Here is a 27,712-nt window from a genome sequence, read left to right as displayed (position 1 = left end):
AGCCTATCTGACTTTATATTCTTAACTAAACTTAGGGGAAAACTGGCATTGCTATACTGACTAAAAAAGTGTTTTCACCTTCCTCGACTGAAGGGCCAGATGTCTGTATATTCTGTTTTTAAAATATCCCTACGGCACAAAACAGCATATTTGTTGGATGAGATGTTTACATTAGATAAGATATACCGTATTCATTCCAAATTGGGAATTGTAATATGATACAGCAGCATCTAAAAAATATATTAAATAAATAAACAGTAAATAAATACACATTTGCAAAAAATAATCTATCCTATCCATCTATAGAGTATAACAAATACAAATACAAAACATTTAAATATACAGAAAAATGTATAAAACATTATAATAGACTAACATGCTACTACTAAATAAACTATTGACATTATTAAGTGGTATTACATAATATTAACATTTTCAAACTACATACTTGGTTTACTTTATTTCAATTACTGAAGAAAATTGTTTTCTTTTCACCATCACTAATATTATTAATAATAATAAAAAAAAAATCATTAATAATTGTAATAATCTTATAGGACAGATTCTGTATCAATGAGTTAAATACTAATGGCATCGTTATTTCAAACACCATTTTATTTCACTTTAAACAACAACAATTGAAATGTAGAGCATAAACATAATATTGTCAGATTGTCTTAAAAAAGGTCTTAAAAGGTCTTACATTTGACTTCAGGATTCCTGCATATGCCCTATTAAAAGAAATTGTGTTCTGTCAAAGTCCGTTTGAAAAGGGATAAATGGACAGAGTTTTGATTTGTTCAGTCTCAAAAGTACGCTTTCCCTTTTTAAAAAGAGTGGCCCATTGTTGATTTCAAGTCTAGACTCCATAATGAGCCAAACATCCTCAGTTACCAACATCGCTGCAGACTGCACTCTGGCTCAAGGGAAATTAAGACGTCCGTACATAGCTCCAGGCCGGAGCGGGGCATGCCATCAAATCAATGGGAGAATCTGCAGAATCTCATTAAAAATTGAAAAATGGTAATGAAAAGTACATTTTTATAGTTTCTGCAATGTGTGCAGAGCAATACATATGAATAATAGGTTCTGCTACTGCTAATTGAATGAAGATCAATGATGGCCTATCAGCTTATTAACATGCATATAGTATATGCACACATACTATCAAGTGGCCAGCATAATATTCATTTCATCATTTAAATTTCAAGATATATTTGGGTGAGAAAGCCTTTATCGTAGATACTGTACATTTATCATCCCGTGCGTATAAAGTAGGGCTGTCAAGTTAACGCCACTAATTATTTGAACGCGATTAACGCATGTGTATTTCTTTCCTCGGCCGCCCCGTAGTTTCAGAGCGCATCGACTTTAAAATACCATCTACAAGCTGATGCTGACAACCCCGCTCCTGCCGCCCGCTTGTGGCAGACCACACTTCCACGCTCACCGACAGGCACCGACTGGCCATCGGGAGGACCGGGAGGGTGTGTGTATGTGTGCCCCGAGCGAGCGAGAGAGAGACCTTACGTGCATTGTTGTTGTTAGCATCTGGTGCTAGCTAGCTGCGCTAACGGATAGAAGGAGCTGTTTCAATGAAAACAGAGGAGCGACATTTCGCCGAGCACTTGACTTTATGCAGGAAGCCAGACAGTGGGACATTGTACGCAAAGTCGTAACATAATTGCAGCGTCCAGGCAGCTCCCGTTCGAGCATATGCCTTGAGTTGCACATTGCTCCAACGAACGAAAACACACACACACACACACACACACACACACACACACACACACACACACACACACACACACACACGTTGTATTGTATTATTGAATGAGAGAGGTTCCAGGTTGAATTGAGGCGAATATTTGTAATGTTCAGAGGTTGTTGTGTTTAATATTCATGAGAATATTTGTCATTGTTCAAATGATAATATTCATTTGCATAAAGCATATTTGTCCACTCATATGTTGATAACAGTATTAAAAACTTGAAAAATATTCCTCTAAGGTACATTTAGAACAGATAAAAAATGTGCGATTAATCGCGATTAACTATGGACAATCATGCGATTAATCGCGATTAAATATATTAATCGCGATTAATCGCGATTAAATATATTAATCGCGATTAAATATTTTAATCGACTGACAGCCCTAGTATAAAGTATAAAGTGCGTATAAAGTCAAATATGTTATATTAAGCGTTCTCTCCTCAGAAGAGGCAGGAAGGCTGCAAGTAGAAGAGGATCAGAGTGAACGAAAACATGAAGAGAAGCAGAGAGGAAGAGGACCAGAAGGCCAGCGTCCTCTCATGCCCACCAAGGTACGTGTTCTGCATGTGAAACAGGAAGTAAAGAAGGAAAAGAATCGGAAGACTTGTGTGAAATAACACAATGCTCTATTCCTCCTCCAGCTGAGCCTCGACATCCTAAGAGATACGAGCTCTCCAGAAAAAGCTGTGCGTTCTCCCAAAAGCTCGCCCATCAGCCCAGATGAAGAGCTGACCAATGAGCAGAGGAGCCTCCCTCCAGCTCAGCCAATCATTGAAGAAGATGGGACCAGCCCCCCAGCGTCTGCCAATCCGGGGAGAGAAGCAGCGGATCCTGCCAGCCAAGGTGAAACAATGATACTCTGCGGTAGATAGAGAAGTGGCAGATTGTGTAGTTCACTAAGATAAAACAATATAAGAATATACAGGATGAGTTATAATGCACCTTGATGAACTAACCGACTACTAAGGACATCTTGATGATCTCATGTTTAGAAGCAGAATCACGTTTAAGTCCCCATTGTTAACAAGAAAAACAAAGTATCATTTCTAGTATAATAATTCAGAAATCTTGTTTGCATAACTCTTACTGTGCCATCTTCTTCTTCTTCTTCTTCTCCTCCTCCTCATGCTCCACCATTCACCTTGGCTTCTTCTTCTCCCTCTTCTCTCTCTTTCCTCCTCCTTCAACCTCTTCTCTCTCTTTCCTCCTCCTTCAACCTCTTCTTCTCCCTCTTCTCTCTCTTTCCTCCTCCTTCAACCTCTTCTTCTCCCTCTTCTCTCTCTCTTTCCTGCTCCTTCAACCTCTTCTTCTCCCTCTTCTCTCTCTCTTTCCTCCTCCTTCAACCTCTTCTTCTCCTGATTTGTATCTTCCTTCTTCTTCTTCTCTCTCTTGTCTTTCCTCTCCTCTTCCTTCTTGTTCTTCTTCTTCACTGTTTATTGGGCGGATAACAAACCAACTTTAAAGCAGTATCTATTTTTAGGTTCCTTTCTTTGTATTAGCAGGCAATCATTTAATGACTTTAATTTAGATTATATTATTCATCTCATTATTGGCATATTTGTTATATTTCGTGTGCCTCATATATAATACGCAACACTTGATTTTCTATTGAAAAATGTCCGAATTGAGCAACCTTTTTTGAATGACAGAATACATGCAGATGATGATGTTTTTTGTTACTCTTCCACCAACCAGATGAAGATGAAGGCCGTAATGGATTCCCCGCAGCACCGCGTCACACCAGGAAGTCCAACTCGTTCGACATAGGTACCGTACTTCTTTCTCTGTGTGCTTAATAAACTCAACACGCATGCCGTTTGGCTCTACACATGCATGAATGAGACAAATTGACATCTTGCTGTTTTCTCCATAATTCATAACAATGGCCACTGCCTTGTTATCATTATATCAAATGAAAGCAGCGTGATTTTGATGTCCTCCCATGCCTGATAGATCTTCCTGCCCGCTTTATCCTGCAACCCCCCCCTCCCCCCTTTTTGTTACCCTGTTCCCACATCCCACTCTGTCTGTGTGTCTCGTGCCATTTCCCTTCAGGCATGGACTCGGACAGCCCCTACGATCTGGAGAGGTCCTCAGATCGCAGATTCCCTGTGAAAAAGCCCAGTTTCCCCCAGTACAGAAACAGCTCTCTGGACTTCCCAGCGGGGACCAGGTGTATGTATCTGTTTCACTTCCTGAATGTGCAGTATGACGGCCATGTGGCATGTGATCTGGCACAGTTTGAATTTAACTAAAAGTTAAAGGGGTCCTATTATGCTTTTTGGGGGTTTCCCTATCTTGTAGTCAGTGTGTTGTGTAGGTTTGTGTGCATGCAAAGGCTAAAATCCCAAAGTTCTCTCCAGGGGGATATTTATCTCCAAGAGAACCGGATACAGCGTTGGAGGCATGACACTTTCATTCATATAAAAGTTGCTCAGTGGCCTCTCCAGAGCAATATTACCTGGGTTTAGGGTTAAGCCCCGCCTCCGATGTCGTGCTCTCGGTTCAGGCAAATGAAAGGAGAGGAAAAAACTCTGAATTTGGCTTTTAGCGCATTTTACAACTTTAAGACCCTAATGATTTGAGGATAACAAGAGACACAAAACATAAGGGTTAGAAGGTGTTGGTACTGCATGGTTGGTTTAGTTTAGAAATAAGTATCTGCTGATTTACAGACCTCTCTTTCCCAATGTAAGTCAATGGGAAAAGTTGTTTTGAGCCCAATGACATCAAAGACTGACACGGAACACGTCTTCCTGGGGGCCTTTTTCCCTTCTGTAACATAGTGACATCTTTATGTAACACTTGCGTTTCTATTGGCTAGCGCTCCAACACATTGTACGTGATAGGCTAAGGGGCAGGACATCTTTGTCCATTGGAGCAATCACAACAGAGCAGACTGGGTTCTGGTTTCAGACAGAGGGTGAAAAGAGGTGCTGCAGCACAGACAGCAGTATGAGGAAAATAAAGAGCTTTTTGAACATTAGAGCATGGAGACACAGAATACAAACATGAACCTGAAGATGAGCGTAATAGGCCCCCTAAAAGCAGAACATCTGTAAACAACCCTATTTTGTCACCAAATTTTGCACAAAAAAATCCTTGTAGACTTTCTCATAGCACCGTACATGGATGACTCATACCGAACATATTGAATGCATCCTTGTTCCGCTATTTTTATGAATTTCTCCAAAGAAAGAGATCACAAAACATCCTTTAAAGCTGTTATTTGGCTGTTCTCCAGCACGTCTCCCTGCAGCTGGCAGCCGCTCCGACACGGCCTGGATGAGAGTGCTATTAGTCGGGAACCTCGCCATATTTCAAATAAAGAACCTTTTATCACTCCTGCTTTAATTCGAGCTGATTCCTTTCTGATACCACGTCTTATTATGGAGATAATTGGCATCCATGTTTAGCTGACTCGTTGTCGATTTTGACACCGAGACGTTTTTCAGTTGGAGGTGAAAATCCTGTGGCGGAGGAATTCTAGGAGCTCTAATGACACAGCAACACCGCTGCCAATCCTCTCCGTCATACACAGCTGTTTGTCAAGAAGCTGCTGCGTGAGGCTCAATTAGCATCACTGTGATGATGATGATGATGATGATGATGATGATGATGATGATGATGATGATGATGATGATGATGATGAGTCACAGACGACGGGAAAACAGCCGCTTATACAGGAAGTGTGCCTGCTGTGGGTAGGCTGGGCTATAATGGTTTGAATGTTCGGTTACTTATTATTTAGTTAGATGGAATAGATGTTGAGGATTAGGGCCACAAGTGAATGTTTTTGTTATGACTTTAATCTCTGAATTCTGTATTTAAAGTCAGAACTCCAAAAAGAAAAATCCCTTTTGGTCAAATATCTTAAAAAATGTCACATGACAAAAAAACGGAACCAGAAATTAATTTACGATTATTAAAATCGTATTTATTATTAATTGTTCCTTTTTTAGCTAGTGATATATTGACAAAAATGAACTTAAAATGAATTTAGGTTCATTTATTTGTTTTTTTTATATATCTTTTTTTGTAGTTTCAGTTTTTCAGACAGATAAAGGTTGACAGACTTTTGCTGATATATGTTGACTAAAAAACTAAATCTGTAATATTTTTACAGACAACTCATTAATTTGAGTTTTCTTAAGAATATGTTTTTTTACTTAGCTACAATTAACAACATAATAAATCAATTCATCTCGTTTATTTATTTATTACATCTTTTACTTTACTAGCCAACAGTGGCCAAATGATCACATTTGTGTTTCCAGTACAGTGTGATATCTGAATACTGGAAGTCTGAGTAAACACAGAACATCATTAGCATTCGTTTAGAGTCGTGTTTGCAGCCAATCTGGTGAATGTAAATCCAATGTTATCCTCCTTTAAGCATTTAGCGCTCACTAACTAGACGCTTACTCTGTCTGTCTGGTGTTTGGTTTACAGCAAGTAGAGTACAGATGGTTTATTGTAAAGAGAAATCTGTCTGCTATGGTTTTAAAGAAGGTTGTAGATAGCTGACTTGTGTGACAAAAAAGGAAAACGGATACAGACACTAGTACATATATTATTTAGGGCTGTCAGTCGATTAAAATATTTAATCGAGATTAATCGCATGATTGTCCATAGTTAATCGCGATTAATCGCAAATTAATCGCACATTTTTTATCTGTTCTAAATGTACCTTAGAGGAATATTTTTCAAGTTTTTAATACTCTTATCAACATATGAGTGGACAAATATGCTTTATGCAAATGTTTATTATCATTTGAACAATGACAACTATTCTCATGAATATTAAACACAACAACCTGGAACCTCTCTCATACAATACAAATTGTGTGTGTGTGTGTGTGTGTGTGTGTGTGTGTGTGTGTGTGTGTGTGTGTGTGTGTGTGTGTGTGTGTGTGTGTGTGTGTGTGTGTGTGTGTGTGTGTGTGTGTGTGTGTGTGTGTGTGTGTGTGTGTGTGTGTGTGTGTGTGTGTGTGTGTGTGTGTGTGTGTGTGTGTGTGTGTGTGTGTGTGTGTGTGTGTGTGTGTGTGTGTGTGTGTGTGTGTGTGTGTGTGTGTGTGTGTGTGTGTGTGTGTGTGTGTGTGTGTGTGTGTGTGTGTGTGTGTGTGTGTGTGTGTGTGTGTGTGTGTGTGTGTGTGTGTGTGTGTGCCGGTGAGCGTGGTCTGCCACAAGCGGGCGGCAGGAGCGGGGCTGCCTGTCAGCATCAGCTTGTAGATGGTATTTTAAAGTCGATGCGCTCTGAAGCTACGGGGCGGCCGAGGAAAAAAAATACACATGCGTTAATCGCGTTAAAATAATTAGTGGCGTTAATTTTTTTTTGCGTTATTAACGCGTTAACTTGACAGCCCTAATATTATTATATTAGTGCAGCTATAAACCTGCAACAACTTCATTGTTTGGCCACAGAAACAACCTCTTACAGTTTCTATTGTGAATCACATTTAGTTGCCTATTTAAACATAATGCAGACATTAGCGTGGTTTTGAACTGATTCATGTTAGTTCAATATGCACTCTCCTTTTAGCTCTGCAGATCTAGGTAATAATAATTGTATGTGGATTCACCATGAAATCTGCATTTGTAATAATATTAATAACTTATGTATTCAGCACTTTTCAAAACAATGTCACAAAGTGCGTTATTTACATTTTTGCTGATCAAATTACACTTGAATGAAGTGCATAGGCAGTGGAACGTTTCTAAGTGGGAGCAACAGGTTTAAAAACATCTCTTTGTGTATGAGCTTGTCCCCCACCTTCATTGAATTTAAAAGGATAGAAACGTTTAATCTGAAGACTAAAAGTGCTTACGTTTGTACACATCTTCAGCATCCAAACTCCACTGGAATGGATTTTAAACATTGTAATTCATAAAACTGCAACTTCTCATTCAACAAAATGAATAATAAAGTGACAAATCACCTTCACAGTGGAATTATTAAAAGTGTAACTGTGTAATACTTACAGTTGGGAATCGTTTGTATTTTAGCGATTCCACTTCAGATTGCGGTTCTGCTTTTCATTTGTGGTTCCTCATGAGGTTAAAACTTAGCCAATAATGCCAATTTCTTAATAATTAATACATGTGAAATGCACCAATGGGATTTTCTTTTGAATTGTATGGATTGTATAGCCACATAATAGGCTCCATTTTCTGAATGATTTAAGTAAGTCAATATTGTATTGAATTGTAATATGATCTGGGAGACCAATGTAATAGTTAAGCATATGTATAATAATGTGATGATGCCAATAGATGAGAGACTTGATGTTATCTGCAATTAGGTGGATTAAAAAAAGGTTTGTATATTGGCAATTGGCCAAAATCAATTGGAAGATATCGGCACATCTGTCAATACCCTATAGTCGTTTTCCTTAAGTATGGCTCCATTAGTGCAACCATTCCCTTTACACATAATCACAAACTCATTTCCAAGGAGGACATTTTAACTGCATAGTCCTGCATTGACACTGTCTCTGCTTGTTTTAGGTTACGAGAGCCCCCAGCTGGGCAACAGAGACTCGTTATGACGTTACCAGAGCACCAGGAGGAGCTTTCTGGGGAGGGACTGGAACAACGAGGACTGGAGAGAGACAAGCTTTTAAAAAACCGTGTGGACTCAAGAGACAAAGCTCCAACAGCTGCTCCCCCCCCCCCTCCATTTTAACCCATGTAAACATTTGTTGCTGAAAATGCATGCACTGGTATGCTTTCTGTTTTTAACTGGTTGCACTTGCTATTTTCTCAGGCATTAAGGACGCTCTAAACCCGTAGTACATAAAGCACACAATCCGTCTCTCCTGTCATCATGAACTATTTTATGCATTTGTGCAAAAATATTGAGAATACAGTCGTCTCATCCCTCGTTCCCCGTCTTTTACTGACAATCTGTGATTACTAAGAGTGAGTTTGTACTGTCTTGATTCTAGTGAAGGTGTAAATAATGAATCTAAAAACTGCACTAACCATTGTGGTAACCAATCATGTTTTTATTTGTGATAATATGTTATTTGATAACTGTGTTTGTGAGTACGCTTTTTGGTGATGATGATTTGAGAAATGTGTGTTTCATGCACTTAGCACTCCCATCTCTTCAAGAGTATTTAAGTCAGTCAGTGTTTGAATCAGATTTTTTTCAGGCCTGAGAATAAGTATATTTTCTAAAAAATGCTTCTATGAATCGGAATAAATAAAATTGACTTTACACGAGGTACTGTGTTATTTAAATTCACATTTATGAGGCATCCTGCAAATACATTTAGATGTTATGAAATAAGAGCAATGTGCATTTCCCAAAAGAACCCTAACCCTTCTGTTGGGCTTAGTATCACTTTTCCGAATAAATATTTAGAGGTTTAGGGTATTGCACTGCTGCTTTTATTGCAGATCGTTTAAGAACATTTTAATCACTTTACTACCTGTTAAGAAACATAAAGAAACATTGTTAGCCTATAGCTTAGCCTATGAATTTTCTGAAAAAAACAAAACAATGTTTCTGTACCTTACTCTCTGTAAAATCAACACTTCTCATTTTAAAATGATTGACAAGAGATGTAGCCTTAAGGACAACACAGATTGTATAGAAGTCTACGAAATAATTACCCTACTTCTCACTTGTTTCTAAGTTAACATTTTCCTATTAAGGTAATGGTCTCAATTGCTAGTTTAGTTCTTCTACGCACGAAATTCTTTATTCTTATTATTCCGCCCGTTATTTTTGCCGCGCTTCTCCTCCCGCATTGAACATCGCAGAAACTCCGTTCAAACATCAAACGTTCAGCTCAGTCGGGAATCGATTGCTATTACTTTTATCATTCATAGCTTTCATAATTCCAGAGATACATCCCATAATACATCCCATTTTTAACCATTGAAGTCAATGGAGAAATTCTTCAGACTTCAACAAATCTTCATGCGAATTCAACTGCTAACTGTTCATTCATACTTTCACTCAGAAACCTCATTCTAACTTTAAAATGTTACACATCTTTCTGACATTATTCGTGTAACACAACTTTTAAATCTGATTCTTACTTTTAGAGATATTAAACATTGTTCAGACCTTGTTAAAGAGATTTTCTTCAGATTTTAACATTAACTAGAGTGCGTGATGTCACAGCTAGAGCGTAGGAAATCTTGAAATCTGCCTTCATATTTTTTTTTCGAAACTGCCATAATTCCCAAACCCTACATTCCTGAGACATAATTTGTCATGACAAACGTAGGAAAACATCCCGTAGCTTGAAAAATGACAAATAATTAAGCAAAAAATAATTAAACAAAATGCCTCTTGAGGGCATGAAGTGACAAACTTTCAACATGTCTCCATTAAAGCCCATTGTAATTTCAGGCTGATATTTCCTCACAGCAGCTGCTGTGCTGTGCTGCTTAGTTAATCTGCCAAAAATATTATTGCCCCGAAAGTACACAAAAAGCACACTTCAGATACTCAAGGTCCTTGAGATGCTTCACGCTTTGAAATTTCACCGATATCTGTTACGGTTCTTCAACAAAACGTTCACATGTAAGAGGTTTATCTCTCATTCAGAACAATGGAAACCTTTGATCTGTGGACACCTCGTTAGCTCAAATATAAACACCTGTGTCATAACTCCAACTGACATGCTCAGAGCAGCAGACTTCAGATAATGGTTAATGGTCCTGCCCTCAACAGCTCTACGTCAATTATGTCATCATATCCCGTTGCCATGGAAACGCATCCCTCGCCATAAAACACGATGTCGCTATAACTCCTATGAAAATGTTCAAAAAGTGCTCAAACTTCACATGTGTGCTAACAGTCCAGCCGTGAAGACATCTACGTGAGAGTTTTGAGATTTCTTCAAATGCCGTTGCCATGGTAACACAAGGCTCGACATGAAACACTGTTTTCTCATAACTTCAGTGAAAATGCTCCAAACGGCCCAAAACTTCACAGGTTTGGTAACAATGCAGCCTAAGCGTATTATAATAATAATAAATTATATTTCTATAGCGCTTTTCTTGAACCCAAAGACGCTTAAAATTATGAAATAAAATAAAAATATATATATTATGGGATGTCATCAAATGCTGTTGGCATCATTCGCCATCAAGTTAGTTCAAAAGTTTGCAGTTCAAATATTCTGCTGCTTTTCCAAGCCATTTTACTTTCTTTTCTTCTCTCATCACACATTCAAGCCCCCAGTGTTCACGTATCATTTCAATCTAAATGATTCACTTTCTTCTTACACATTACATTTCAGCATAGCAGTTTAGCGTCAGCTTTTCAGCATAAAGCATTCCCACTAGCAATTTCTTCAGGACTTGCATTCTCTAGTTTCAACTCTTCTTCAATACAGTTATATATATATATATGGTTTATTTAGGATTAAATAAACAATGTGTTTGTCTTAGGGCGGGGTTACCTTGTGATTGGCATGTCACTACAGATTTAGAGTTGCCAGGTTTGGGTGCTCTTTGCGTTTTTGTTTTCAACTTTGACCCTTTCCCAGTTTGTTTCAGTTCAGGGAAGTTAATTATAACATGTTGGTCTCCTAAAAATGTCTTGTTCATCGTTTAGTTGTACTTATAGTTCCACCCTGTGTCACTTCTGGTTTCCCAACAACAACAAATGGCAGCTATCAAGATGCCAAAAAGTAGTCCACGAATGGTTTAATGTTATGCTATTGTTGCATTATAGGCATAAGTATCAATTCTTAAGCTTGACAAATACCAGAAATTCCAGATTTCTTAACATTCTGTTGCTTTTATTTTGACAATTTTCTTAAATATCTGTCTGTTATTGGTGACTGGTTTCATGTAAGTGCAATTGATGTAGCACTTATTTTAATCGGACATGTCCCAATTCATTTTTCTAAACACACAAGCCAACAACAGTCCAGTTTAAGTGGCTTATCAATGTCTTTTAAAACTAGGCTATTTATTTATTTTCAAACATAAAAACCCTAACGTTTTCTTATTATTTCAGATGTAATAACTCCAGCCCACTTTTGACAGGCAGTTTGTGTCTCTGAGCAGCAGATGGCAGCAGAGACTGATCCCCTGTCCTGAAACCACCTGCTCACTGTTCCAATGACAAGTGGCTGCCAATTCATCGTGCACTAACATTACCATACACTTGGATCTGCACCACAGTCTGCAGTAGTGAAGGGAGGCAGAATATGCATGATGATACAGCTATTGTGATTTTAGCAGATGTCGGAGAGAGACTTAATAATGAGCGACATCAGCAGAAAACATGATCCTTAATTAATCCCAGGCATTTAATGAGCAGATTAGTCTTAAACAGTGTATTCTCACTCTTGCACGCTCTGTCAGCTTTTCCAAACCATGACGAGACTGTCTGTCTTTGTCTGAAAATGAGAAGCGATTAATTCCCGGCATCCAGTCATCTGATCAGCCACAATGCAAGGGCAGATCACAGACAGGGGTTTTGCGTTCACTATCCCTGGGTCACCGGATAAGCTCGGTTGCCTCAGTGTTTCCATCCTAACAGAGTCCCACGCACCATATGCCCACCTGAATGTTTCATTACAGTATCTGTAAACCTATGCTGGACAAACATGCATTAACATTATTATTCAAGGCTTTTCCACTTCATCCCAATGCGTATCGGATGATGTGAGGGTGTTTTTTTGCATGTTTCCAAGCTTACTCTTTCATTTATGTCAACTGAATTTATAGAGAAGTGTGTGTCCCTGTTAATGGTGTGTGTGTCAGCACCAGCAGATGGGACAGCAGCAAGACACTTGACTCACTGTGTAAACAGAGGAAGGCTGGTTAATGAGTTTATGTGAGCCTGTGTGCTACACCGGCACAAAGCCTGACACACTGATGTTAAGAAATGATTTAAGTCGTCTGGTGTGCTTCTGTGTTCACTCCGGAAAGGATTTCAGCTTAGCGTCACCAAAAGAATATGAATTTTGTGGCGTGTCTCCTTTCAAAACATCTTTGACTTCATTTGAATTTGAACCTAATCACACTACTAAGGAGTAGGGTTGGGTACCGAGAACCGGTTCCGGTTCCAACATTTCGATTCCAACGGCATCATTTAGAAATGTGAATTTCGGTTCCGCTTTTCGATGCCTGAGGAAATGTTTCTCGCCGCTCTCCGTAGCCTACTGTATGACTGCGACGAGGCGGGAAATGTAGCGTTGTACCTACACTTCCTACAGTGTAACCTGAGACCAGGGCCCTTTCTCATTTTATCAAATCCCCCTCCTCGACTCCTCGACTCCTCTGTCCTCCGGTAGTGACCCGGAAATGAATTTCAGCGCGCCATGTTGAAGGACATCTCATTTCTCTAAATGCACGTCGAGGACCGAGCATCGAGCATCGAGGAGGAGCTCTAACCGAGGATACACTGATGGCTCTTCCACGGCTTCTTCGCGGATGCATTTCCGGGAACAGAGATGTTTCAAAGAGTCGTGACGCACGGCCGGACTTATCTCAGCCAATGACAGCTCTGCATCCCCTGGATATTATTTTAGAAACTGCTTTCATCGTGACGCGATGTTTACAGAGAGAACAGCTGTGAGGTCCTTGCAGAAAGCAGAGCAGTGTGTATAATATATATCACTCTATAACAGGCCTACTCTCTTTATTTGCTTTAGTTTAGTAGATATCTACAAACAAAGAGTCGATATTTTTCTAAAACCATTCAGTGCTTCACATAATAAAATACGCAACAGCTGTAGCCTGATTATGTGTAGGTGTGTGTGGTACAGTGTGTGTGTGGATGCAGCGGACAGACAGGTCGCAGTTGGTTTGGTGTCCTCTGCTTAACTTGTTGAAGAAACACACTCCTCAATGTCAGTCTTGGTACTTTATTGACAAAGATGACGACACCCTGAAACAGAGCAATGCCGCAGGATAAGCTGACAGTATTACATACATGCATGTCATGACCAATACACATATATTAAATTACATATATTAAAGACACACTAAACAGCAGTGGAAACAGTCTTACATGAGTGAGTGGATGAACGTCTCAACTCGAGGCGGAGTGAATGAACAACATGTGAACTAAAATGGCCGCTAAGCACTACCGGGTCAAAGCACGGCATATCCGGGCAGCGACAGCAGTGACGCTGCCCTCTTGTGGCCGGCGATAAACTCTTCATCCCCCCCAGACCGGAAAGCTATGGGACGGAATAGGTTAACGGTCTAAATCCAGCTGCCGGACTCGGGCTCGTAACTTCTCGGCAGCCCCAATGAGAGGCCGTTCGCTGAGCCCGAGGGGGAAGGATGCCTCGACGTGGCATCAGCGGCATAGTTGCTCTTGCCAGGCAGATGCACAATGTCAAAGCGCCATGGGAGGGTGCGCTGCTTGAGTCTAAACAGACGCGAGTTTGTGATCTCATCCAGCGTACGGTCGCCAAAGATCTTCACCAACGGCTTATGGTCGGTGACCACGACGAGGTTGTCGGACCCCTGTGTGAAGTATCGCGTCTGTTCCAGACCCCAGGCCACAGCTAAGGCCTCTCCCTCGACGGCCGCATAGCGCTGCTCCGCAGGGGACAGGAAACGCGAGCCCGCGAGGGTGATCCTCCATCCACCTGGACAGCAGTCCGGTATGCCCGAGGCACAGTGACAATGTTGCTGGAGCAGGAAGTAGCCAATGCCACGCATGGACCAGTCAGGGCGGAGGCAGGTACGCTTCTGCATGTCGTAGATCTCCACGCCCTCACGGATGGCCTCCATTATGGCTTGCTTGGACGCCTGGAAGGCCTCCTCCAGAACGGGGGACCATAGGAACACACAGCGTGGGCTGAGGAACGGCTTAAATGGAGCCATCGTGTCACGCAACTGGGCGTAGTTGGCCACCTGGTTGACAAGGCCGAACCAACTCCTGATGTCCGTCGTGGAGCTAGGGGTGGGGAAGTCCCGGATGGCGTCCAAGTATTTCGGGAGCGGTTCGATGGTAGATTCCGACACCCTGAAGCCAGCAAAATCGACGCACCTCTCCGCGAACTGAAACTTGTCTGAGTTCAACATGATTCCTGACCGGCCGACACGCGTCAGGAAGTCGATGGTCCTCCACCAGTGTTGCTCCAGGTCGGTGTCATAGTGGATGGTATCATCCACGCAACGTTCCTTGCGTTCATAGTCCGAGAGGACGGCATCAAACCGACGGTTGTAGCCATCCCCTGATGACAGGAAACCCTGTGGTGCCCTGGTGTAGCGCCAACGGCCGAAGGGTGTGATGAAGGTAGTGAGGTGGCGATCCGACTCACGCAGGGGGACACTGTGGTAGCCGTTCCAGGCGTCCGTGACGGTCTTCCAGGTGCCCTTAGGGACGCGGCGTGCAAGGTGGAACGGGGACTCAGTGGCGAAGGTCTCACGTTGGCAGAACTTGTTAAGGGGGGAGAGGTCCACGGTCCTGCGTGGGGAGCCGTCGTGCTTCCGAGTGACTACCATACGATGGCACCACGTCACAGGCTCGCCGTATGGCACACGTTCAATGACCCCAAGGCTTCGTCCCACAGTAGGTCATCGTGGACCCTCCGCTGCCAGTGTAGAGGCACTGTAGCCGCGGTGTGACATGCCCTAGGCGTAGCTGCGGGGTCCACGTGCATCTCGATAGGTGGCCCCTCCATGCATGGTAGTGCTCGATGGGGGCAAGTATTGAACGTTGACGAGGCATATCTCCCGAGTAGCCAATCTTTCATCCTGTTATTGTTCTCTGGCTTACAAGGGAACGGCAGTGCTACGGGGCGCGCCGGGGGGACCGTGCGCTGAGGACATGTGCACTGGGCGTCCCGGGGGTCACCTGGCCCCACACAGCCACCGTTGGCTGACCTCGTCGCATTGACGGACAAGGGCTGGTCTGGCGTGTCAGCCGTGTCAGGGCTACGCCTTTCCTTGTGCCCCCCTGCAACGTCGTCCGATGGGAAGTTCACGGGCAATAGGCCGAGGTTGAGCAACGACTCGTAGGAGAGGTACATGGCCCGGACCGAGCTGCTCACATATACCATGGAACGGCAGGATGTGACACGCCCCCCACTGCAGGTTGTCGAGAGCCTAGCGAAGAACGCCCCCTCGATGGATATAGGGGAGCGGTTGGCGGCTGACAGGCTGAGGCTGACGGGTCGCAGGTCGTCCCGCGAGAAACCGCAGGCCAGGAACTCCTCCAGCGACCAAAGGTCCGACTGCGCGCCAGTGTCCGCGACGGCGGATATCCGAGCTCCGTCGGCCGAGCCCCGGTTGCCGGTGCCATCCCTCAGCCCGACTGGCATGTCCATCGAGATGGTGATTAATGCTCGGGGGTGGTCTCTCAGCCTGGCCCGTCTCCATTCGCCCTTGGAGAAGATGTGGTGCTCGAGTCTGATAGGTGCTTGTCTGTTGACACATCCGTGCGACGTCGGGGCGCGGCGTCGGCGATGGCTCCTGTGACGTCGGCCAGGGCGGGCCCCAGCTGGCACCGATGAGACCTGGGAGACCGGCTCCGACCCCATGGCGGCCTGTTGACTGTCGGACGACGGCTGTTGACGCCTCTGTCGTCGGCGGGCCCTATAGCAGCCGATGCACACCTGGTGAGGCTTAGGATTCCACCCGCGAGGCCCCTCCGTGAAGACGTTAAAGACGCTCTTACATTCCGGGCACGAGGCACGTTTAGCCCCGTCCGCAGGGCTCGGGGCGGGGCTCGTCTGTGGAGTCGTCTTCAGGTGCCGGAATGACGACATGGCTGATAGGGAGGACGACGGGAGAGCGTTACGGGCCATCTCTCTGTTCTCGACGAGTGCAATTACGTTATTAACTGGCTTAACCAGGACGTCAGGTGTCCCCAGCGTCTCGCGGCGTATGTCCGAGTCATAAATGCCATTGAGCAGAACATCACGGATGATGTGGTCGGTATAGTCCACGTCCTTACCACACTCGCATACCGCATTATATGCACATGTCTCTGCTTTACCCCGCACTCTGGCAGCGAATGCACGGAATGTCTCATCGCGTTCCTGGCGGAGCTGAAGTAGCTCGGTGCACAGGACGCATGTAGCGACTGGGATGACAGCTAGGGAACGCATGACGGTGATTAGGTCTGGCAAGGGTCCGGAAGCGGCGTCGGGAGCGGCTTTCAACAGGCTGTCTCCAAGTACAGGTCCAGCGCACTGAAACAGCTGGAAGGGGGCCTGGGCATCCCCTATGCCTGAGCCGGCGCGGAATACGTCCCATCGGCAGATGAACACGTTCCATTCCTCTATCGACACGCCCACATCAACTTTGGGCCGATCGAGTCTCGGGCCGTGAGGGGCTGGGGCCTGGGCTGGCGCGGCCATGACAGGCGCTGCGTGCTGGTGGCTAAATCCATGAATCGTCAATATAGCAATGACGAGTGCTTCAGACAAATCTTGGGATTCGAACTCGAAGCCGGGGACAGGGCATCCAACAATGACCATGGTGTCGTCATGAAGAAACACACTCCTCAATGTCAGTCTTGGTACTTTATTGACAAAGATGACGACACCCTGAAACAGAGCAATGCCGCAGGATAAGCTGACAAAGTATTACATACATGCATGTCATGACCAATACACATATATTAAATTACATATATTAAAGACACACTAAACAGCAGTGGAAACAGTCTTACATGAGTGAGTGGATGAACGTCTCAACCTAGAGGCGGAGTGAATGAACAACATGTGAACTAAAATGGCCGCTAAGCACTACCGGGTCAAAGCACGGCATATCCGGGCAGCGACAGCAGTGACGCTGCCCTCTTGTGGCCGGCGATAAACTCTTCACTTGTAATACTTGTAAATAAAACTTTTGGCCCGTAATTTATTTTCCTCATTGCAGCGACCAGAGGGGAGAGGGGGGGGGGGATATATCCAGTCTCTGATATTGTTACGTTATTATGAATGCTCTGTTTGATTCTGAAAGTGTATATATTTATATAAATATATACATATATATGTGTGTGTGCGTGTCCGCATCTGTAGCCTGTTATTGTCTCATTATACCGCACTGTGAATGAATCAAAGTAAATATATAAGTCATCATGAACACATCTGTCCATCAGACAGAGGGCTGCTGTGCCTTCTGTCATCATTGATGGACGTCTCTTTAAAATGACCGCTCAGAGGAGAGGAGTTCTCATTTCTCTAACCGCCTGCTGCTTCCCCTCCTCTCTCCTCGGTTCCCCTCCTCGGCTCCTCCGCTCGCATCTCCTGTGGGCGGGACTAAGTCTCGAGGATAGGAGTCGAGGAGGGGAGTCGAGGAGGGGAGTTAGAGAAATGAGAAAGGGCCCAGGGCCGGCCCGTTGCACTGGCATTATAGATGTTCACCAGATCTGGGGAGGCGCTGCGCTGACAGCTCTGGGAGGGAAAACCAATGTTTTGACCGTTAGTGCTCATCCTAATTTTCGGCCTTGATGTAACAACATTCATAATTAAGTAAATGTAACACCCTTTTTCACCCCAGTTACACGTTTCATTCGCCCTGTACGATGGGTGCTGCAAGTGATGAAAATGGGGGATGTTGGCTTATCTGGCACCCGCAGCTCACAGACAAAGTGCGAGTGAGCGAGGGAGAAATGGAGGGTGCACTGGAACCGGCGCTGTTGTTATTAGCATCTGGTGCTAGCTGCTCTAACGGAAGAAGAAGATGTTTCTACAATGATGTGGAGGGAGAGTCCTCTCCAGTCAGACAGAGGCTGATAACTACAGCTCAGTGAGGTAAAGGACTCTGAGGGTTTAGTTCACTTTAGTCTAAGTTATCTCAGTGGGTCTCAAACGGTTTGATCACAATTTATGTAAACACATATTTCCAAGGCACTCCTTTATAATTATTGGGATAAAACAGGTTTGAAATCATTCCAATGTGTACTATAGGACAGTAAACCAGACATATCGTTTTAAACTGGAGAGATAAAAAAATATGCATAAATAAAATAGTAAAATAAGATATGAATGAACAACAAACATAAAATACGTTACATGTATTTGTTATTGGCTATGGGTTATTGGTTATGCTCACATACTTATTTAATTATTCAAATGTAAACCGATCTTTTTCATATGGGTGTTTATGTACCCCCTAGATCTAGTCTCTAGTAATTCTGCTTAAAGTGCACCAGATTGAAGCATTTTGCTTTAAAATGTTCAAACATTTCTTCCTGGTATGCCTGAGAAGGCAGATATGCTTGTTTTTCTCAACAAGAACTTAATCATTTTTTTTACCCTGCCCCTCAAAGAATCGGAATTGAGAACCGTTAAGAATCGGAATCGAAAAGTAGAATCGGAATCGTGGAAATTCAAACGATACCCAACCCTACTAAGGAGTAGACTTGCCACACTTGGTGTAAAGGCCTTTCCCTTGACCGTGTTTAGGTTTAAGGATGCAAGAGATGGCCTGCATACTTACAGTAAATGTGTGGAGTTTAGAGTGGTGCATTGATGATGTATTCAGGTATGCTGCCCCCGGAAGTTAGCATCACAAGGTTTCCCATGATATTCTCACGATGGAATTTGCAATATTGCAGAAAATAAGCTCTGTGGCAAACACGTTTATGATACTAACACGTTTTGTTCAGCAGGATAATCCCCACCACTTTAATAATAGTTGAAGCGTGAATGCAATTTCCAGAAGTAAATAGTAAATGTAATCATCTATTCAAACTACATGCTGGTCACATCTGAACGTCAACACCGCTAAGCTAAAGGCACACTCGTTTTTGGCGGGCTGGCGTTTGGTATTGTCATTTAGCCAGTTGTTAGCCATTGTGAAACACAGCAAAGCTTCAGACGTTTAAGCCAGTGGGGTGTTTACTGACATATTTGATCATGTAGAACAAAGCGTCTATCTAGCCAAAAAAAATACAAAAAACCCATTGACTTTTGGATGAAAGTAAGTGCTTGAATGCTAACTCTTTTACAAGTTTAAGACTAATTCCTGCACCCTATAGAAATGTCCCATACTACTTGTTGAGCGAGTAAGCGAAAATAAGAATGTTTTTCAGAATTGGAAACATATGACAAAGACAATCATGCTGTATAACCTGAGTCGAGTTTTGAGCCCCACAGTGCTGTAAATCAGCTCAAAACTAGTAAGTAAACCTATAAACTTTACTGCCTCCATTTTTCCTGCCCTCAGATAACCACCTTTATCCCTCCTTTTAAAGAATAAACGTGACGCAATCCGAGCGCCACACTCTGGCATTCCTCCGGCTCCATCCTGAGCTCTGCACGACTCAGACATCTCCCACTCCTCTCAGGTCATAAAAACGCTTCTATTCAGTGAGCATCCATTTTTACAATCTGAGGAGGCGTGTTTGACACTTTCCACGCAGCCCTGATGGAAGCAGTCATTCATCATCCCTGCGTCTGCCTCGTTCTTATTGCTCTCTCCCCCTGCTCTGCTCTCCTATACAGTATACCTACTAAAGATGTGTGTGCATGCCTAGGCGTGTTTGCTCTTCTGTTTTGGTGTCAGTTTGTGTGAGTGAAAAATAAAGTGATATTGAGGTCAGTGTTGGAGGAGTTGAGGCAGTGTAGTGGGAGTTATTTTGTACACAACAAATAGCTTGCAATTTACACACGGCATCTATTGCACGTCTGTCCGTCCTGGGAGAGGGATCCCTCCTCTGTTGCTCTCCCTGAGGTTTCTCCCATTTTTCCCTTTAAACTGGGTTTTCTTTGGAAGTTTTTCCTTGTACGATGTGAGGGTCTAAGGACAGAGGGTGTCGTATTGTCATACTGATATTCTGTACACACTGTGAAGACCACTGAGACAAATGTAACATTTGTGATATTGGGCTATATAAATAAACATTGATTGATTGATTGAGAGGCTGACTGAGGTAACCCAGCCACAGAAGGGAGGACCATTTCAGGATAAAAGTTACGTACTGAAGATACAGGGATAAATAAATGTGGAACAAAAAACACCCCATGATTTATAGCCCCGCTACATTCATTGCCTCTCAATTGTCACGTTCTCCCTATTTGGTCCGAAGAACTGTTGGATGTCTACAGGCATTCAGGTTCTCAGAGGATGAAACCTAATGACATTTGTGATCTAACGATATGGTGCCAACAGTAGGTCAGAGTTTTTACAGTAAAATATATTGGCATTAACTGGCGCAACATTTTCTACTTCCCCAGAGGATGGATATGTTGAGTGATCCCCCTCTCAAGCCACCATGACATTCCCATGTGTGGTTTACAGTGAAATATCTTAACTACTATTTGGCGGATTCAAAATTAATTTTAGTACACATTCACATCACATACCTTTGGCGTTTACCTGTGTAACCCTAATGAAAGACAGGTAAACGCTAAATGAAAGTTTCATTTAGCATTTCTTTTTTTTTAATTGAGCACATGTTAGCATACTTACATGGTGGTAGAGAGTCAGCTTTGATGGCGAACATGGTAAATGTTACTTGAAGCTAAATATCAGCATCTTAAAATTGCCTTGTAGGCCTAAACATGTTAGCATGGTGAGATTAGCATTTCGCTCTAAGTCAACAACATGTCTAAGAAGTACAGTCTTACAAAGCAGCTACCCTGCAGCACAAGCCGGTGGTAAAGTCAGTTACTATGGGGACCATGTGTTTTTCATTAGGAGCCAGCATCAGTTCAGAATATATTTTATTGCAATACATTTTTGCTAATTAGCAAATGCTATGTAGGCTATGATGTGGGGGCAGAGGCTAAACTATGATGGCAGACCTAAATGTAACCTAAAGCTAAATATCAGCATCATAAAATGTTCTTTTAACTATATTAGCATGGAGATGTTAGCATTTGGCTCAAAGCCAACCACATGCCTAGTAAGTACAGTCTTACAGAGCAGCTATCTTGCAGTGATTCGTTTTTATGCAGCCACAAGTGCATTGATGGAGTTAGGTGCTAATTGTGTGTGTGTGTGTGTGTGTGTGTGTGTGTGTGTGTGTGTGTGTGTGTGTGTGTGTGTGTGTGTGTGTGTGTGTGTGTGTGTGTGTGTGTGTGTGTGTGTGTGTGTGTGTGTGTGTGTGTGTGTGTGTGTGTGTGTGTGTGTGTGTGTGTGTGTGTGTGTGTGTGTGTGTGTGTGTGTGACCATAAGACAGTAAGGAGGAGGGGATACAGGGAGGAACGCAGGTGTGAGCCCTCTCTTTCTCCTCTCTGTAGCGCAGCAGTTGATGGTGAGCAGAGGGCTTTTCCCCTGAGCAGGTCACTCTTCACAGTACAGTAAGTGGCACATACATTTATCCTCTTATTCATCTCTGCATTTTGCCTTTTTTACCTTCTTTACCTTCTAACTTCAGTCCACACCTGGGTCCGAAAGATGCTGCACAGAATCATTGACTTCTGTTTGAACCCATGTGACTCTTGTGTTGGTGATATCATGAAATCTGTATTTTCTTATACTCTCAGTGGAGTCTCTTGTGACAAATTGAATAATTGTTTATCACATCTGAGATATAATTGTACATATGGATGTTTCTTGGCACATGTGGATGCAATATAGTGTTATGATGGTCCTCTTGTAATTTAACCTTCCTAATTTAAGAAAAACTGGGTATCAATGTTGCCATGAAGCTTAAGAGAGGTCTGATTCCAGTGTTAAACTTGTATATTGTATTTGTATTATGCCTTTATATCCCACATCTATTCCACTAAAGTTTTGTGGGTGTGATTATTATTTGGCCTTACCAAACATTGCATTATTCAAAGCACTGCGTGCTATATAGCTTTAAAAGAAAAAAGATGATTCAAAGATAAATCTTTTTTACGAATGACGGTGGGCTAATTTCTGTTTTTTAAAAACATTTGGTGCCGTTAAAAATAGTATACTTATTTTCTTCATCTGTATTTCTAAATTAGATTCTGCGGTGAATCGATCATGTTTTCCCCTTCGCTTTTCTCGGAAAACAACAGCCCAGGTTGATTGATTTTCATGACACTGATGTCTGTAAATCCATTCTGTGGCCGAGGAGTGAAAGTAACTGCACTGAAAATAACCCTGAGCCAGTCGCAAATCAACGCAGCTGGAGGTGAATGTGACTAAAATTAAATACAATTAGTTGAGCCTCGTGTTGCTCACTTCATGTCTCTGCTTCCAATCACTTCTGGGTTATTTGCTGTCTCTCCCCATCTGTCATGTTACATCATTCCCTTTCAGCTCTCTATCACGACTCGTGCTCTTCACTCCACATTCAGTAGCAGCTGTCCTCATAAGGGCAGGCAGAGTAACAACAAATAGCAGATGAGGAAAATAAATAGTCAAATGTACTCCATTAATGTACATACTACAATTTTAAAATACTTGTCCTTTACTTTTGTGTGTTCACCTTTGTAAATATAGATGGATCAGGACAAAAGGACAGAGAATCTGTTTTACTAAAACTTTCCTAATCTCTTCACACAGAGGGGACACATCATTTTGTATAAAATACATGAAAAAGAGGATTTTTAATCAAATGCATCGACAATAATAATCCATGGATAATATATATATATTGTTCTGAAATGGGCCATTCTGCAAAATCAGGGGTGCAGTGATTGTTGTTGTTTATCAACCAGGAAGTTAGCATAGCAAGGGCCCTTTCTCATTTCTCAATTCCCACTCCTCGACTCCCCTCCTCGACAAGGGCGGTTCTAGGGGGGGAAGGGGGGGTCAGTGCCCCCCTAACACTGACCTCTGACCCCCCTGTGGCCCCCCTAACAATGAAAAGTTTTTTTTTTTTTAAATGTATATTTTCTGGTACTCGGTTTGCCAAAAACCGCCGGATTTTGTTGCTGTAATGTGAGATTGTGCAGACACCCTTATGTAAAGTAGAGATGTAACTGTTCATTGCCTTTATTTTTATATAAATATGGTGTTAGTGCAAACATTGCACTATAACTTAAGCTGAAGCTAACAGTAATAACTATAAGATATATCTGAAATAAATAAGTGTACTGAAACAAATACCAATAACTGTATTGCATTGTTTTCTTATGCGCAATTACTTCATACTGTCTAGTTCTCTTTTTCGTCCTGCATTTATTGTGCCCCCCTCAGAAAATAACTGGCCCCCCAGTGGCCCCCCCAGTCAAATTGGTCTAGAACCGCCACTGCTCCTCGACTCCTATCCTGTCGCCGGAAATACATCCGCGGAGGACCCATCAGTGTATCCTCGATTATAGCTCCTCCAGAGAGCCTCCTCGATGCTCGATCCTCGGTCCTCGAAGTACACTCGGTCACTAGTTTAGCATATTCAGCCCGGTTGTTGGCCCGGAAAGAACCACGATTTTGGAGGGCCAGAAGAACTGTGAAAAGGTACCCGTTAGCCGGAACTACCCCTAGTGGAAACGCAACAAACCGTGCTACGCGCTGCAGTGGAAATGCGCCATTAGAGAAATGAGATGTCCTTCAACATGGCGAGAATGAGAAAAATGAGAAAAGGCCCAGGTCTCTCAACTGAAAGCGATGAGGTTTTTCCACTGGATTTCAGAATATTGCAGAAAATAAGATCTGTGGCAAACAGATATTTAGGATACTTACAAGTTTTGTTCAGCAGGATAATCTCCACATATTAAGACCACTAGTTGAAGCGTAAATGCGATCAACAATTGTAAAAAGCTCACGTTAGCTTTAAACAAACTACATCACGGTGGCATGACTTCACATCAACACCACTAAGCTAAAGGAAGCTAATGTTTGTGATGATGACATGACATGAAGAAGCTTCGGACATTCAGCAGTGGAGAAAATAATCTCTTAAGATTGATAAGGTATTTCACGAATCTAACCTATACGAATCTAAATATACGTTGACTTTGAGATGAGGTAACCGAAGGTGATAGGAAATGTTTACCGGGTTTTAGGACATCTGAAACACTCTCAACCTTTGTACCTCCACTTGAGTAATATTTGTAATACATGACTTTTCTCTGTATCAGAATGTTTTACACTGTAGTAAAGCTAATTTTTCCTTCCACCATGAGCAGGCTGCTAATAGTTTTTCACTTCCAATCAGAAGATTTATCTTCTAATCAAGTTCCTTGGAGTTCATATAAGGTCTGTTTTCAAAACAGAGAGTTAATACTTTGGGATGACTCTTTGTTCAAACACACACTGAGCTGCCGTGCTGACCTCGCACTACATTATCTTCCACGCCCAAAGATTAACATTTGGACAGGGATGCTAAGCTTGAGTGAGTTTCTGCACGGAGTGGACAGAACAAACGTTTGTTCATTTGTTTGCCCATCTGTCCCTCACACACATCGAGGACACAGTCCATCAGGGTTTGACAGAAGTGGGAGTAATGATGCATCTCACCACCAGCACACTGGTATTTAAAAACCGCATTCATAATCTCACAGTCAACAGTTAAAGATATCAATGGAGCTCAGACAAAATGTCAGTAAGTTACTCGGCACATTGAGTACTGTAAACTTTGAGATGATCTTTAATGTTCTACTCCTTTACATTTCAGATTGAAATATATCACCCTTTTACGTCACTATTATTTTGTACCAGTTTTAATTATTATTAGTTTTTACATACACAAATATACCTAATATAATGCTTCATTATAAATTAAACCCGCAACAGAAACAAAGTTTAAAATAGTTCTACCTGAAACAAAAACAACATTTTAGTACAAATTCTTACATCAATGTTATAATGATCCAATTTATATCATAATTCATCTTATAATAATTATTATTACATACGCTGCTGCATTAAAAGTTGTGTTGGACCAGAGGTGTCCAAACTACGGCCGGGGGCCAACTGCGGCCGCGGTCCATTTTGAAATGGCCTTCAGCAAATTCAGAAAGTATAATGGAATATGGCCCACACCTGAAACCTGTGCCCTTCTTCTATTGTAACTATTGAATATATATGTAAACACATATTACACAGTAGTATTGATGTGTTAATAAGCCCACTTTTCAAATAAATTCAAGTTGAAAACATTTTCTAACAAATCTTAGTTGATAGAAAAAGCCCAATAATGTATTTACATAACAAGCTTGAAATATACCCTCCCTACTTCCCCTTATTACAGTATAAGCGATCTGAGGCTTCTTCTCTAAGGAATAACCTGCCAATAATTTTGTAACAAAATAAATGAAACCCTATGGAAAGATGTGATGTAGGCTGTGTTTTTTTCTTAGAGCACATTGATCATTAACCTATTAACATGTAATTGATTTAGCTAACTTATAACTTAACCTTCCTGTTATCCTGAGATTTACTTTACACCCTTTTTCCTCTAGGGTCAATTTGACCCCAGTAGTTTAAAACTCAAGACAATAATCATATTCCAAATGTTGAACAACATGTATGTCTCTGGTGCTTTAGGTATCAGTTGACTACCTAAATAACCATTTAAATAAAACATTACCCCAACCTTCCCCCCCCCCCCCCCACAGACCCCTTTATACATCCATAATTCCTATTATGTGACTATCGAAAAATATATAAATCACCATCAAATCTCACGTACTGAAATAAAATGTTAAAGTAAGATCTTTTTGATGTTGTTAAAGGACCAATAACTAAAGCAGAGGGTCGTTTTTTTTTACAATGATACATTTGCATGTAATAGTGACCTCAATATCATCCCACACAATCAACACAAATATGTGCATAATATTGACATTTTTATATGTTTTATACTACTAACAGCCTGGAACACCGATGCGTAAAAAGTGCGTACAGCATATTTAAAAAAGATCTTCATGTTTATTTTATGTTTACCCATTAGTCCTCACTAAATTAGGAAAAGTCATGAAATACTAAGCAAAAAAAATAATGTGAACCATTTTTTTAGAACGTTAAACATTGAATGGGGTCAAATTGACCCCTAGGATAACAGGAGGGTTAACTTATGAGACAATATCCTAGTGAGGGGCCCAGGCCTTCGTATGTTTTTCTGTATGTGGCCCTGAGTGAAAAAGTTCGGACAACCCTGTGTTAGACCATTAAGTACCCAATGATGCTAAAAGGAGTTTTATTACAATTTACAAAATCACGTTAACTGCGATCATTTCCCAATTTGCCCCTCTGGTGTGAAATTGGCACCACATTAGATTCTTCTTTCCAGGATATTACACATATTTAGTATAAGAAATATCTTAGTGTAATGGTTACAGCACCAAACCTACAAAACCCCTTTATACAAATATCTTTGTCTACGTGTTAAACAGAAATAATGTGTTGATTGTCAACCTTTTTAAAAAGCACAAGGTGTTTTGACTTTGGACAACACAACACTAGCTGTTACTGCCCTACCTGTTTTAATGCTAAGCTTGGCCAGCTTCTTTCTTTTGGACGGACAAAAGATTCACATCAACTATCTTAACTCAGGTTCTGAGAAACAGAAATAAGTATATATTAGTATAATTATTGTAATAATATAACAAGTTTACTTTCTAAAGGGTTACACAATTATTTTAATGAGTTGCATTAACTTAACCCTGACATGTTGTCGTCAAGCTTCTGTCTGAGTTCATAAAGTCATTGATAAGGTTCAAGAGAACTCGCTGAAAGTAAAGATTTGGTCGTGAGTCCAGACATTTGAGAGTAGACAACTCCTTGGGCATTTTTAAGAGCATGTAGTTGAATCCTTCCTCAAAGTGGTGTGGTTTGTTTTGTTCAGGAAATTCCGGTGGGAGGCAGCAAAGAGTATCCGAATCGATCCATGTAATCCTCTGTGACAGAGCTGAAACTCAGGGCAAATGTTGTTTTTTCTGCTCAGACTTCGATGTGAAATCAATAATTCAGAAAACCTTCACAAATGTCGGACTTGGAGCACTACATCTCTCCAATGGCAACACAGGTGTATTGTTTACTGCACGAAGATGTCCTATGTTCAATTGCTTTCCCTCGTTTTTTTTGTTTACCCCCAGGGGAAAAAAAACCCTCCCAACTTCTGTCTGAGTGAGGCTTGCTGACGTCACCAGAGAAAGAGAAGGGGGGGACTAGACATTCGGG

General features: G+C 42.0%; 2 protein-coding genes across 4 annotated transcripts in view; one reads left to right on the top strand and one right to left on the bottom strand.

The window, feature by feature from the left end:
- The window catches only part of carmil3 (capping protein regulator and myosin 1 linker 3), a 115,497-nt gene extending 106,525 nt beyond the window's left edge, over window positions 1-8,972 (top strand). For 2 of the 3 annotated variants that reach the window (XM_034103654.2, XM_034103652.2), the window contains 5 exons: window positions 2,219-2,325; window positions 2,416-2,617; window positions 3,470-3,541; window positions 3,830-3,949; window positions 8,282-8,972. In XM_034103654.2, the coding sequence (XP_033959545.1) occupies window positions 2,219-2,325; window positions 2,416-2,617; window positions 3,470-3,541; window positions 3,830-3,949; window positions 8,282-8,322 (542 nt within the window). In that variant the 3' untranslated portion in view covers window positions 8,323-8,972. The remainder of the gene's footprint in view (window positions 1-2,218; window positions 2,326-2,415; window positions 2,618-3,469; window positions 3,542-3,829; window positions 3,950-8,281) is intronic. The other variant, XM_034103653.2, reaches the window with a different exon arrangement.
- The window catches only part of LOC117461967 (zona pellucida sperm-binding protein 3-like), a 526,690-nt gene that overhangs the window by 394,659 nt on the left and 104,319 nt on the right, over window positions 1-27,712 (bottom strand). The window lies entirely within an intron of this gene.

The sequence above is a fragment of the Pseudochaenichthys georgianus genome, chromosome 17 (assembly GCF_902827115.2).
Source record: "Pseudochaenichthys georgianus chromosome 17, fPseGeo1.2, whole genome shotgun sequence".
In the NCBI taxonomy this organism is placed as follows: domain Eukaryota; kingdom Metazoa; phylum Chordata; class Actinopteri; order Perciformes; family Channichthyidae; genus Pseudochaenichthys; species Pseudochaenichthys georgianus.
This window is presented reverse-complemented; position numbering and strand designations above follow the sequence as displayed.